The 13,526-nt window shown below is 53.8% G+C and overlaps 1 protein-coding gene across 23 annotated transcripts in view; it reads left to right on the top strand.

Moving 5' to 3' along the window:
- MEF2D (myocyte enhancer factor 2D) overlaps positions 1 to 13,526 on the top strand; it is a 45,651-nt gene that overhangs the window by 12,621 nt on the left and 19,504 nt on the right. For 15 of the 23 annotated variants that reach the window (XM_072358555.1, XM_072358563.1, XM_072358562.1 and 12 more), the window contains 2 exons: positions 8,491 to 8,764; positions 11,877 to 12,080. In XM_072358555.1, the coding sequence (XP_072214656.1) occupies positions 8,711 to 8,764; positions 11,877 to 12,080 (258 nt within the window). In that variant the 5' untranslated portion in view covers positions 8,491 to 8,710. Of the gene's footprint in view, positions 1 to 240; positions 287 to 345; positions 489 to 2,253; positions 2,278 to 8,490; positions 8,765 to 11,876; positions 12,081 to 13,526 lie in introns of those variants that run through there. The other 8 variants (XM_072358548.1, XM_072358545.1, XM_072358547.1 and 5 more) reach the window with 3 other exon arrangements.

Here is a 13,526-nt window from a genome sequence, read left to right as displayed (position 1 = left end):
AGAGTCCTGCATGGCTCAGCTTAAAGCTGTGCTGCTGCTGTCCTGCTGGTTGTGCAGGAGCCTCTGCACATTTGCACCTGGAGCTTCATCCCACCTGCAGGCTCTGAGCTGGGGTTTGAAGCTGCCCCACACCTGGCTGCAAAATGCACACACCCCAACCCTGTGGTCTCTGCTTACCCTGGGCTCTTCACTTGCTGCCTGCTCCCCTCCAGCTCACAGCCATTCCCTTTTCCTTTGCAGCGTGGTCGATGCTCGGTGGCTGAAGCTGCAGGTGTCTGCATTGCAGGTAGGACCACTCCCAAGCCATCCCCGTGCACCAGCATCCCCAGCATCCCAAGGCAGCAAACAGCAAATAGGCACAGAGCAATGGCAAAGCAGGGAAACCAGGGCAGCCGAGGACAGCTCGTCCCTGAGTGCATGAGACCTGTGGCCATAACGCTGTTATTTTGTCCCCAGGAATAAGGACGTTGTGGTTCAACGAGGTCTTGGTGCGTTCTCCCTTTCCTGACCTTCTCTGCCTGTTTATTGCTGTTACAGTAAATGTTTTCATCTCTGCTGTCTGTGTAATGCACTTGTGGTAGGGGCAGCGCCGCGTCCCTGTTTTATGCGGGATCTTTGGTTTCTTGTAATGGATCTTCCTCCTATTGATTTCGATAGCAGATACAGAAGGATCTTAAAAATAATCTGCCCCTAGCTCCTGGAAGGAGGAGGGGGCTCTTCTCCCTGCCTGACAAGCACTTTGCTGCCTTCTGATGGCTTTTTAGTGCTGGAGAGGGCAAGGCACGGGTGATCTATTTGAGGCTTGGAGATGGGAAGCGATGGCCATTTCCCTGCAAGGTCAGGAGCAAGGACTTCTGGAGAGCTGCTCTGCTGCCCTGAATCTGGAGCAGCTCCATAGGCTGCACTGGAGCATGGCTCTGCTGTGTTGCACCGGTGCTGTATTTTGACCAGCTGGGTGGGCAGTTTGCTTTCCCAGCCTCTCTTCTACCCGAGCACATCTGGTATAGGAGCTCTTCTAAAGGGCTGTGACCTTAATTGAATCAACCCCTTCATGTCCTGGAGACAGCCGTGTCATCTCCTGCAGCCGTGCTGGTTAATCACGTGCCCGTTACCACGTGCACAAAGCTGCAGGGTCTGTGCCAGCCTGCCTTTCTCATAGGGATTTTGCAGCAGAAGTCTGCTTTCCCTCCGACAAGGAAAAGACCTGAGGTCACTCTGTCTGCTCCTTGGCCGTCTTGGGCATTGCATCACATTCTTTTTATAATCACCAAGAGTTTGCATTCCGACACAAACCTGGGCACGCCGGGATCCCACCGTGCTGCACGCCGGAGCGCCCGCAGACACAGCCGGGTTGCAGCCAGCCTGTCTCCTTGAAGCCCCACTCACTCTTTCCACTGGAGAGATAAAATTAGCAGCTGCTTTTTTTTTCTCCTCCTTTCCCCTCTCTTCTTTGTTTCACCATAGGAGCTGCTTTAAACCCTGCCAGCCCCACTGGGTTCCCTTTCATTGCTCCTTTCTCTGCACTCCCTGCCTTCTTTTTCCCCCTATGTTTTTTGTTGTTGTTGAACACGTGGATGCTTTCCTCACCCCAATTCCCTTTTATTACTGTTATTATTGTTATTATTAATTTCTAATTTATTTATTTATTTTTTCATTAGTATTTTCCCTTTTCCATCCCCTATCCATTAAAAGCAGAGTTTGGAGCCAAACAACAGCCTGGATCCCTTGAGTATGGGGCCAGATTTGAAGGCCTTATCTATTCCTGTCTACTGCTGCCCTGATGCTGGGAAGGGGGGGGGGGGGGGGTTCCACTGAGCCCCCATTGCTCCAATGCACATTTATGCTATGATTGTACCTCCCTCTGTGTCCATGGTTGAGTTGCAGAGGGGGTCAGCTGTACAGGAAGGGGGAAACTGAGGCACGGCGGGGACGTGGCTCACCTGCAGGGTTGGAGAGCTGGGATTTCCTCCTCTTGAAATCAAACAGACACGGGAGGAGGCAGCAAAGACGCTCAGATCCCAAACATGGCATCAAACAAGGATAAAACCCAGCCCAGGCACCAAGCGTGCGTCGTGGCATCATGGATGCTCTGCATTCTGTGGGGCCATTGCTCCTTTGGTCCCCCCCCCCACTTCCACGTGGCTCTGTGCTGGTGACCAGTGACAAGCAGCGTCCGTCCCATTGCGGCCCTGCAGCAGGATCTGCAAAAGCAAACAGGAAACAGAGCAGGGAGCAGCCCACCTTATTGACTCGCTTGTTTACTGTGGTTCCTCTGAGGTCAGTGTTGGGGTTTTAACACCCTCCTGCTCGTTTCGGCAGCTTGGGGAGCAGGGTGGGAGCAGGGCTCTTTGTTTCCTCCAAGCAGAGGCATGGATATGTAACCAGGAGCTGTGCCGTGCAGGGATGCTCAGGTGCAAGGGTGTGCAAATGCAGGGATGCTGAAGTGCAGGAGTGCTCAGGGCTGTGCAAAGGTGCAGGGGGTGCTGAGGGAAATGCTGTGCTCACATGTGCTGCTGCAGTGTGGGGATCTTGGGGTGGGTGCAGCTGCTGCAGACGAAGCCTCAGCCGTCCTGACCTGAGTTCCTGCAGGGTTTTTACTGCTCTGAAGCCGGCACCGCTGTGATCCTGGATGGGCTCGGGGGTTAGAGCTGGTAATAGTGCTGGTAATCCTTTTAATATCCACTCCTGTGAAAGCTTGGGTGCAAAGCCTGCAGGGAGGAGGAGGTCGTCTTTTTAGGAACCGGTTCCTTTCTTCCCTTGCCATATGCTGTACAAGTGCGGAGTACGATGCCCTCAGAGGAGGACATGGATGGGGTTAAAGCTGGCAGCGTGGCTGTGCTAATGGGAAACATGCCGCAGTGGCATCGATGTGGCCGCTTTGCACCTTGGTTTGATTTGGGCTTTTCCACTGTGGCCGTGCTTTCTGGTTGCAGTGTTGGTGCCTCCCTATGGAAAGTGCTGCACGTGGGTCTCGTTGCCTTTATTAAAAGCAAAACAAAACTGCGTTGTTTGGTGGAAAGCTTCCAGCTGCGTTGCTGAGGAGCAAACTGGTTGGGGTAGAAGCAGTCCAGGATGTGAAGGGATGGATGAGCAGCTCAGGATGGGGTTTGTGGAGGTTCCCCTGGGTGAAACCCAGCTCTGCTGATGGGGAGGACAAATGTTCCAGCCCTCCTCTCTTTGCATTGCGGGGCCTCACTGTGGTGCTGGGTGGGAAGATCTGCAGGCAGCATTTGTCCCTTTGGGGCTCAGTGCATTTAGGGGTTTTTCAAGCTGTGGGTCCCTGCCTTATCCTTAGAAAGGGGCTGACACTCTCATATGGGGTGATGACTGATTCTCACCATAACCATAGTGCTTTCCTCCCCATCCACACTCCCTTTCCACCCCCATCCATCCTCCCTTTCCACCCCCATCCATCCCCTTTCCCTCCCCAGTAGCCCCACACTGAGTTTTTGCCATCAGGCCTTGCTTTTGCTTTTGCTCTTGCTGTCAACGGGTTCAATCTGACAGCCTCCCCGTTTCCATCTGGGCTGGGAGCACAGAATCCATCCCCGAATTCAGCTCCCTCCTTTCTCTCCCGTTTTTTTTAATGAGTCAACCTCTCATCTGTCACATTAAACCTCCTCATTACCAGGTATCTAAATTTTGCTCTGACAATAGTGACAGGGGAAGCTGCGATATCATTGCCGCAGCTCACGGCTCCAGGGAGCTGGCAGGTGGTTATTTCATGCCCTGCAGGGAGCCGTGGGGGTGGGCGACAGAGCTGGATAATGGGCTCTTGCTTCCCCTTCATTTAGAAAACTGTACTTAGTGCAGGAGGGGGGGGAAAAAAAAAGACTCATCCCAGCTCTTGGGCTGGTTATGGGTTGGGAGATGGTGGGGGGGGGGGGGGGGGGGAGGTGAGGTGACCTCGTTATATTGGGATGTTCCCATGCAGGAGATGGGCAGCACTGTGTGGGGTGGGTATGAGATGTCCACCCTCTCCCCAGGTGCCTCACTGGTGGCTCCCAGCAGGGCTGGATCCTGAATGAGGATGCTGCTGTCACCAGGAGAGCTGCTCGGGGCTGCTGTGAAGCCCAGTATGGGCAGCTTTGGAGGTCACTTGAGCCAAGTACTGCCTGGCACCTCCACTCTGCAGCCCTTTGGTTGCTGATTTCTCCAAAGCCTTTCAACATCCCCCCCCCAACCCCCAGTGCAACATGAGAGTATCGGCGCTCCAGCATCACTGCAAGGCTGCTCTTTTCTCCCCAGGCTCGGCCAATCTTGGCACAACCCCTGGTTTTGTTACAGCTCAGCAGAGCTGGCAGCGCAGTTGGCATCTGCTTTCCTCCAGAGAACGCCTGAATCTGGGTCAGGAATATTTCTACCTTCAAATCCCTCCGAGGTTCGGCTGAATCCAGCCCAGATTCTGCTCTCTGGAGCCTCCCGTGGTGATACCTGTGGCTGTGAGATGCACCCGGTGGGAGCCAGGTACCCACCGAAGTGCATTGCCCAGTGCTTTGCTATGCAATGCCGGTGCCAGCTGCAAGGACCTGTGCTGCTGCACCTGCTCCATGAGCAGGATCTGTCCCCACGAGAGCTGGGGGCTAAATGTGCAGCTGTGTATCCCAGCCCAGGTTCACACCAGAGCAGCGTTTTTCGGCCTCTTTCCTCTCTCCTCCCCCGTTTGCATCTGGAGGTTCTGCACAGGAACCCAGATAGCATCATCCTGAAACCAGAATAGAAGCTCTGGAGGGGACTCGAGCGCGTTTGTGTGGTTTTGATCTCGGTTTGGAGATAAGGAGGTGCTAAACAATGCTGAGTGGGTGAGCTAGCCATTCGCTGGGCACACTCAGCCTCTGCCATCCGCAGTGCCGAAGCTGTGGCTGCTCCCCTGCCCTGTAACACTGCATGTCCCTGTCAATGCAGTCACTGTCCCCCAGGTGCCATGTTGGGTGTCTCACTGGGATGGCAGTGGCTGCAGTGGGCATGGAGCTGTGATGGCTCAGTGGGGGGACAGTGGCACAGCGATGGAGAGCATGGAGGGTGATGGCAGGCATGGGAGAGATGTCAGTGTTTGGCATGGGGGGGTGACATAGAGCAGAGACAGTGCAGGAGGAAGAGAAAGGACGTTGCCCAGCAGCATGGGTGCTGTGGCTGAGTGAATCGAGGGGCTGTTTTCCACCCTCCTCGCAGCAGGAGGAAGCTGGTCCTGCGTATCCTGAAAGCAGCAAGGAGGAAACGAAGAGTCCTTGGTGTCGGTGCAGAGGATATGTCAAAAACAACAATGAAGTCACAAACAGGCAGCCCTGGCCATCAGCGAGAAAGGAAACAGGAAGGCAAGAACTAGAGCTAAACAGTCAGGTTCAAGAGGTGACCGGAGCTGGCTCCGTATCCTTGAGCAGAGGAAGTCCAGCCCTTGTGGTGAGACAGATGTGTGGCACCGTAGGGTTGGGAACCTTGGCTGTGCAGTGGATTTTGGCCATGGGAAAGAGCCTGAGCCTGTGCAGGTGCTGCTGGTGTTGCAGATGCCGGCTTTGGGATCCCTTCTCCTGATGGAAGCCCAGCTTGGTGCTGGTTGCCCTTGGAGCATCCCTGTGCACCCACCCAGTGGAGCTGAGCTTGGGACGAGCAGCTCTGCACGGCCTCTTTGCAGCAAACCCTCCTTTCCTCGTGCACTGCAGCAGGTGGGAAACGCCACAGCCTCTCTCCCTTTCATATAGGATTTTCTGCACCACTCTCAGCTGTTCTCCCATCCACCTCCTCCGCATGATGAGCAGCACAGGTCCTCTTGGCACCTTCACAGGGGAGGGCTTTTCTTTTTCCTTCCCTTCCTTTTCCCCTTCCCTTCTGTTCCCCCTTTTCCCCTTCCCTTCTGTTCCCCCCTTTCCCCTCTCCTTCCTTCCCAACCCCTCTGCCTTTCCACCTTCCCACCCTCATCCCCTCTTCCCATCACCAGCTCAGGGAGGACTTTACTAAACACCAGGTGCATCAAAATCAAGGTCTGGACTCCCAAACAAGCACCACTTCTCTTCTATTTCCCATGATCTTGCAGTCCCTTTTCATGCCCCCATAGACTCTGCACCGATGCCCACAAACACACTGGGAAGTGCAGAGCCATGAAATGAAAACACTTTGCTGTTGTTGTTGTTTGGAAAGGATGTGTTTCCTGCCTTTATTTTTGCCTTTCTCTCCCTCAGTCTTTGGGATCCACAGGTTTAGATCTTTCCTTTACATCGTCCCCATCAGCGTTTGGTTTATTGGAGCTGATGCTGCAGTGGGGCTGCAGGAGAGGACAGCTTCATTGTGTCAGCTGAGGGGGGGGGGTTATGCATGGGGCTGGCTTTGGTGAGGAGGTAGCAAAAAGGAGATGCTCTAAAAGGGCATAAAAACTAGCAAACTGGCTCAGAAAGTGGATGTGAAGCTCCCAGTGCCACTCTGTGCACTCATAGGGAAACGTGGGCTTGTGCAATGGGAAAGGGAGCAGCTTTGGAATGGTGCGAAGGGGCCCCATGCAGTGCTGGGGTAAAATCATGTAGCAACAGGTAAAACAGATTGGGAGTATATATATATATATATATATATAGTCAGGAACCCAGAAATAAGGGCTTGGGGGAGAGCAGCTCTCTGCCTGCCAGCATTTGGAGCTGTGGACTCAGCACCCCCAAATTTCTTGTTATGTGCAAACATCTCCCAGCTGAGAGCCTCCTTTCCTTCTCATCCCTTCCCCTATTTGCAAACTGCTAACTCCGCTCCCTCCCTCGTCTACCCCAATTTAAAGCAATTTGCTCGGAGCTCAGAGTTGAATTACTCAGCACAGAGTTAACCAGCACCTGCTTGGAGTTAATTGGCATGTGTGTTAATTGCACTGCGAGAGTGCAGCCTTGTGAGAGCACATGAGGGGTGTTGGAGTGGGGGGGGGGTTGAAGTGAAGGGGGATGATTCCTTTTGCTGGGGCTGCAGAGATTCTCTGTTGTCTCATAAGGGTTGGGCTTTGCCCTTCTGCCAGTGTGACATGGTTGGGGTGTTGTATCAGCTTGGGGATGTTGGCTGCATGTCCCAGGGTGGGGATGGAGATGTGGGTGGCCACACAAGGGCTGAGCTGGGCTTTGCTCACCTGCAAACCCTTTGGAAGCGTGGGGAAGCTCTTCCACATCCTGGCAAGAAGTTAAGGGTTCCTTTCACTTGGCTTGGATTTACAGCCTGTTTCTCCCTTTAGTGCTTATTGCTGTTGCTGAAGGGTTCCTCTCAGGGTTGGATGGGTTGGCAGCCGCATTGCAGAAATGCCACCTCCAAGGGGAAAAGCTGCAAAGGAAACCTTGCAGAAAGTTCTTCTTCCTCCCACTTTTCTCTGTGCATGAGAAACCTTCACGGCTCCCAGGCTGCTCCTGCACAGGCTGCTGCAGGTGGGGATATGGAGCAGATCCTGGCTGCATCCCTATTGCACCCCTGCTTGGCTGGGAGGGGGATGCACACAGCAATTTGGATGGTGAATGGTGATCAACAAATGCAATCTCAGCGTGCTTGTCCTTGTATGGATCTTTCCTATTTGGATTTATGGGGGAAAGAGAAGGGTTTCTGTTGTCTTTTACCTCTCTGGGCTTCTGAAGGTTTGGCTGCTTCAGGGAGCAACCGTTGGGTGATGAGAAAGGGGATCATCCTCTTTGCCATCAAGTGCTCAAATCAGCTCCGAGACAGCCCAGCCCAGCACACAATGAATAATGGTGCCAAAAAAATAAGTAGGGCGAGTGACTCACAGAGCTCTGAACCCTGAAAGTGGGAGGGGGGAGAAAGGGGGGGGGGGGGGACCAATGGGGCTGGGCTGGTGAAGGATTGGGTGAGGGTCCCTAGAGGGGGGGGGGGCTATGGGATAGGATGGGAGCTCAGGTTTTGGGTGCTGGGAGAGGGAGGAGGTTCTCTGTGGTCACGTTGCTTGTGAGCAGGCTGAGCATTCCACGCTGCCAAGTGGAGGCAGATAGGGAGCTATTCTGGGACTGGCGTTTCCCTCAGCCCAAGCCTTGGCATGGGGCACCCTGGTGTTAAGTGCAACGTTATCACTGCCCTTATTCAGGCACTCAAAGAAAGAAGCCGGGGTAAAGCAGAGGGGATAAGGCACTCAGTGCTTCTGCTGCCCTATCCCACCCATTGCACTGAGATATGGGGCTGGGGGTGCATGGGGTACCCTGGCCTGGCTTCCTTCCATGTCCTCCCCTTGCCCCTAAGAATTAGGTTTCTGTGCCTGGTTATATAGACATATTTCTTTACTTTGACTAATCAAATAAAGACGTTTTAAAATTCAACATGCAGGAACTGGAGATGGATTTAAATTGCCTGTGTTAATCACCAGCTGCTCGTGGCTCTATAAAGGAAGATGGGGGGGGGGGAAAGAAGTCATTGTATCCCAGGAGGATGCTAGTGATGGCATGCTGGGGGGGTACCCTAAAATAAGGAGGGATGGGATGCTACCCCAAATCTATGGGCTTGGGTCTCACCTCTCTGCTTCTATCCCTGCAGGTTTCTGATGGCTCAGCCCCATTGGATTCGCCGGAGGGTGCCATGAACTGAGTGCCCGGCTCCTTTGTGTGTTTGGGTTTCCTTCGGTTCTTCTGTCGCTCCCTTTCTCCCATTCGTTTTTCATGAGAACATTTTAAAAGGGGGGTTCCTTTCACGCTTCCCCCTCCCCCCCCTCCCCCCCTTCAAGCGACGCCTGTGTTGAGGATCTCCTGAGAAGAAAATGGGGAGGAAAAAGATCCAGATCCAGCGGATCACAGATGAGAGGAACCGACAGGTGGGTCCCCCCTGTGTGCCCCTATACGCCCATTTTCACCTGTTTTCAGGGTCCCATTATAACTCCCCACTTACAGCCCTCAGGGCCAAGCTCTGCTTTTCTCATCCAGCCTCACGTTCTGGGCTCAGGCTGCTTGCAGAAGATACCCAACAGACCTCCCCATTTTCCTATGCCAAGAGCAGAGCTGCCACAACAAGGAGCAACCCAAAGGATTGCTAGTTCTTTTCCATGGAGATCTAACATGTATCCAGGGCTTTTTCCTCCTCATGCCCGCGCTGATGCTGAGCTGTTGACACACGTGTATGTGTGGATGGATAAATGCATCCATGCATCTCACAGGGAAGAAAAACAACATCATTTCCCCTTAATTTTCACCTTGCTGAGCCCAAGCTGCAGCGTGGCAGAGCTTTGCTAGAGCAGCTTTGCTCTGTGGTTGCTCCACCATTGCATTTCCCCACCACCTGGAGGGCATCCAGGCCGCGTCCTGCTGCTTTTTTAGTTGTCCTCCAGGAAAATCAAACCATGCTGTCTACCCCTAATGCTTGAGAAGTAGCAGATAGCAGAATGCTCTGAAACCATCCTATTGCTCCTCAGCCAAACAATGGAAAATGGCAGATTGTCTTCGTTATTTGGTGGTTAGGAGGGGGATTGGATGGGCGTAAAGTGGTTTTGCTAATGGCCCTGATTGCTCCTGGCGCTGCTTATTTCCATAGCAAGCAGCAAGCAGGGCTTTGGGGTTGTTAAAAGAAGCTGGGGTTTGCTTGCTGGGGTTGTGTAGGAGAGAGCGGTGCTGCACTCACGCAGCCAGCCCTGTTTGGAGCTGCAGCAAATGGAAAATCTTTGGTCATGCTGGAGCTGGTGGCACAGCCCAGCACTGTTGTATAAAAGCCTTCGGGATGGGAAAGCAGCATCTCGCTGCCAGCACCAGCAGCCAAAGCAGTGGGAGAAGCGTTTGGGGCCGCGGTGTGGGGGTCTGCAGCCCTTTCCCATAGTCTCAGATGTGCAAGTGAGCCTCAGGTCCTTGGGCTGGTTGTCTTGCTCCAGCTCACTGCTCTCCTGCTGCAGGGCAGATATGGAGATGGGAATGGCTGGGGGATGCTGGAAATAGGGGAGGTGGGGGGGGGGTTCATCCTCAGAGCCTCCCTGCTGTGGCTGTGCTCTTCTGGTCCAGCAACAGTCATACTTACAGTGTGGGGAGCACAAGTCTGCGTAGAGGGGACTGGGATTACAGCAGAAGCCAAACCCAGGGGAGGAAAGCAAGTAAGAGTCTCTAATGTCATTAGGGGAATTATCGGAGAGGATTTGCCAGAACAGATCAGACCATCAGTCCTTCAGGGCCAGGCTGCTGACTCTGGCAATGACCAATATGGTCTGCATCAGGGGAAAGGCAAAAATCCCCTGGTAGCGTAGGGCTGTGTGGGGCAGTAATTCCTTCCTGACCCCTTTGGTGATCGGCTTATGCCCTGAAGCATGAGATTTGATTACCCTCTTAGACTTATAAGGTTAATTCTTTGAGATGGGGCGCGTGCCCACGTGCATCCCAGCCCCTTTGCACGGCGCAGCGGGGTTTGGTGTTCCTCTGCCCCATAGCTGCTGGATGTGACAGGGCTGGTTTAAAGGGCAGATCTCAAGGAGAGCTGTGGGCACCAAGGATTGCTCCTGTGCTGTGTCCCTGGGGAGGAAACATCCCTTCCTTTCTCAAAGGGGATGGGGATCCTTTGGCTCTTTGGTCTGCTGGTCCCTTCTCAGCTTGCTGTTTCATTCTGGGCAGGTGACCTCAGAGCTGAAGGGATCCTGTGGTTTGGGATCCCTGGGTGATGCAGGGCAGCAGGGTGCCCGCTGGCCACGTGAGCTTGCATTTGGAGCTGGGGCAAGTGATGCACGAGGCGAGGTGATTAGAGCCCAATCTCATTACTGCTTAATCATCTCCAGGAGATGGCTGGGAGGGATGAGATGCTCTCCAGCTCCAGCAGCGGGGATGGGGAGGCGCGGGCTGTGCTCTTACAGGTCACTGGGTGCATGTTAGGCTGTGTTGATGATGCCTTGGGAAGCTCAGGCTCAGCTCCTGTGGCACTGCTGAGCCAAAGTCTCATTGTGCTCCTCCCTCCACACCTCAGGCTGGAGCTGCTCAGCTTCAAGATCAATGCTGTGACCGTGGTCCTAAGTGGGATTGAGCCCTACCTTGCACTCAGGCAACAAGGGAGCAGCTTCCAGCAGTGCAGGGTGTCACAGCTGGTCGCTGCCTGTGCCCCAGCGTGCTTCTTTATCCACGTTTGAAGCAGTGTGGGAGCCTCCCCTCCATGCTTTTTTATTCCTTCCCTTTTGCTTTTTATTAAGGGAGCGCTCAGCAAGTGTTGCACCTTTTTCCACTTGGGGGTTCGGGGGCAGCTGCTTAGAGCATCCATTGGGTGCTGTGACCGGGATGAGGAGCCCCAAACCAGCCCCTCCAGCCAACTGCATCCTCTTGGGGGTCATTGCAGACTGGGAATTGCTTGGGTTTGGAGCCAGCGCCCTGCCCTAATTGTGACCACCTCCTGATGCTCAGCTCTCCCTCTCCGTGAGCTTATTCAGTGCTCATGCAAGGTACCAGGAGAGCAGGAAGCAGCTCCGTTAGGTGGAATGTGCAGCTCTCTTATCTCTGGGGCACAAAACTGCACTTCACACCTGTGCTTTCCATGCTGGGGCTTGGTGACATCCAAGCTGTTGCAGTGAGCAAAGAAGAGCTCTGCGCTATGAGAATATTCAACTTAAACCCCCCCCACACCCCCCCCTTCCCAGCAACCCGCAGCCCCCGGACAGATGGTAGCTCTGCTGGGGATTTTGCTGAAATTTATTTTTCTCTTGATTTGGCAATATGCAATTTCCAATGCTGATAATCAGCTCCGCGCTTGTGAAGTGTCTGCCTTGCCAGCCCGAAATAGGCAGCAGCACAAATCTGTTGGGCTGTGCAAAAAAAAGGGGAGGGGGGTAGGGAAGGGGTGGGAGAGGAGAGCTCGAGATTGTTGTCCACTTGGGGAAGCTGAGTACAAGAGGTGTCTTCCTGCTGTGTTCCTTTCCTTTGGCTTCCTTTCCTTCCAAGTGTTGATCCCAAATCCCTTCTGCTTGCATCCAGGTGACCTTCACCAAGCGTAAGTTTGGTTTGATGAAGAAAGCCTACGAGCTGAGCGTGTTGTGCGACTGTGAGATCGCCCTGATCATATTCAACCACTCCAACAAGCTGTTCCAATATGCCAGCACCGACATGGACAAGGTGCTGCTCAAGTACACCGAGTACAATGAGCCCCATGAGAGCCGGACCAATGCAGACATCATTGAGGTGAGACCACATCCCACTGTAGTAGGGCTTTAGGGCTGTGTGCAGGCTGGGCAGGATGTGAGAGGAGTGTGCAGACCACCGGGCTGATTTGGCATCTTTTTAGGTCAACCTTTGGAAGCCATCTGGAGTTACGTGGCAGTTTAGTGCTGTGGAATGAAGGTGTAATTTGGCTTTGTGGGGTTTTCCAGGTTAACCAGGTTGGGTTTTTGGAGGCACCTCTCCAGGGCTGCAGCTGCCCCTGTGGGCTGTGTCATTTGTATGCAGTGGGGGCTGCAGGAGGGCACCAGCAGCTCACACCAAATGATGTGGGCTGGGGGAGGAGGGAGCTTTGAGTGCCTCTCCTCTGACCTCTGCTCAAAGTACAGCCTGCTGGGTTGATGGAGATGCATTTTGTGACTCCTATTTGACCCAGCTCTGTGGCAGGGATGACAAGGGCACAGTATCCAACCCTTGCTGAAGCTGAAGCTGGTGACACCCATCGCTCCCCCTGCATCCTCCAGACCAGCATCCATCCTTGCAGGCTGCTTTTGGTCAAGCCCACTCTGGTCACCCCCACCACATCCTCCTCGTTCCCATGTCCCATTCTGGAGCTCAGGATGCTCGCTGGGCTCCCCAGCCACATCGTGGTGATGGAACCACGCGTGTGTCACTCATCAGCTGCAAGCTGCGTGTGGGCAGCTCCCTTTACGCATGGGCAAATGCAGACAAATGCGAGGGCTGCCTGGGTAATTATTGACATTAAGGGCAGGCATCAATTAGCACTGGTGGAACCGTTAGTCACTTGGGGCTTGCATGGTGAGGAGGCTGCAGGCCGTCCTCTCCTGCCACTTGGACCTGTGAAGTTCTTCCTTTGAAGCCCTTTGGTGCAATTCAGCAACCTCAGGTATTGCGTTCAGGCCTTTGCAGACCTTCCTAAGCTGTTCAGAATGCCCTTTCTGGATGTTATTTGAAGCACTGGTCGTAGCCTTATCCTTCCCCGTGCGCCTCAGTTGCTGCATTTCACAGCCACGATTCCCTGCTTTGTTCATTGGTGCAACCTTACCCAGCCTCCCCTGGATGCTCATATTGGAGCTCGTGGCATCCAACAGATTTATCTTCGCCTAAAAATACCATAAACATTTTGGGCAGCATTCTCTATTCCCTTATGGTCCAAGATACAAACACTCCCAAGCCGACAAGTTACACGCAGTCCTTGGCACCCAAAGAAATGCTGTGTTTGCACCACATGAAAAGATGGATCTGCATCCAAAGCTGGAGAGAGGAACATGGGAAGCGGAAGGACACTGGCGGATGGTGGGGAGAGGAGCTGAGGCTCGGTGTGTCTCGCCAACAGAGCTGCTGTCATCTGCTCCAAGATCCTGTTCAGGCGGGTTCAAAGCCAGTCAGGCATCCATCCTCGTCCTCATCCCTTCTCCTTGCATGCAACGGGTCTTGGACTGCTCCAGG

This window comes from Excalfactoria chinensis, chromosome 31 (assembly GCF_039878825.1).
Source record: "Excalfactoria chinensis isolate bCotChi1 chromosome 31, bCotChi1.hap2, whole genome shotgun sequence".
In the NCBI taxonomy this organism is placed as follows: domain Eukaryota; kingdom Metazoa; phylum Chordata; class Aves; order Galliformes; family Phasianidae; genus Excalfactoria; species Excalfactoria chinensis.
This window is presented reverse-complemented; position numbering and strand designations above follow the sequence as displayed.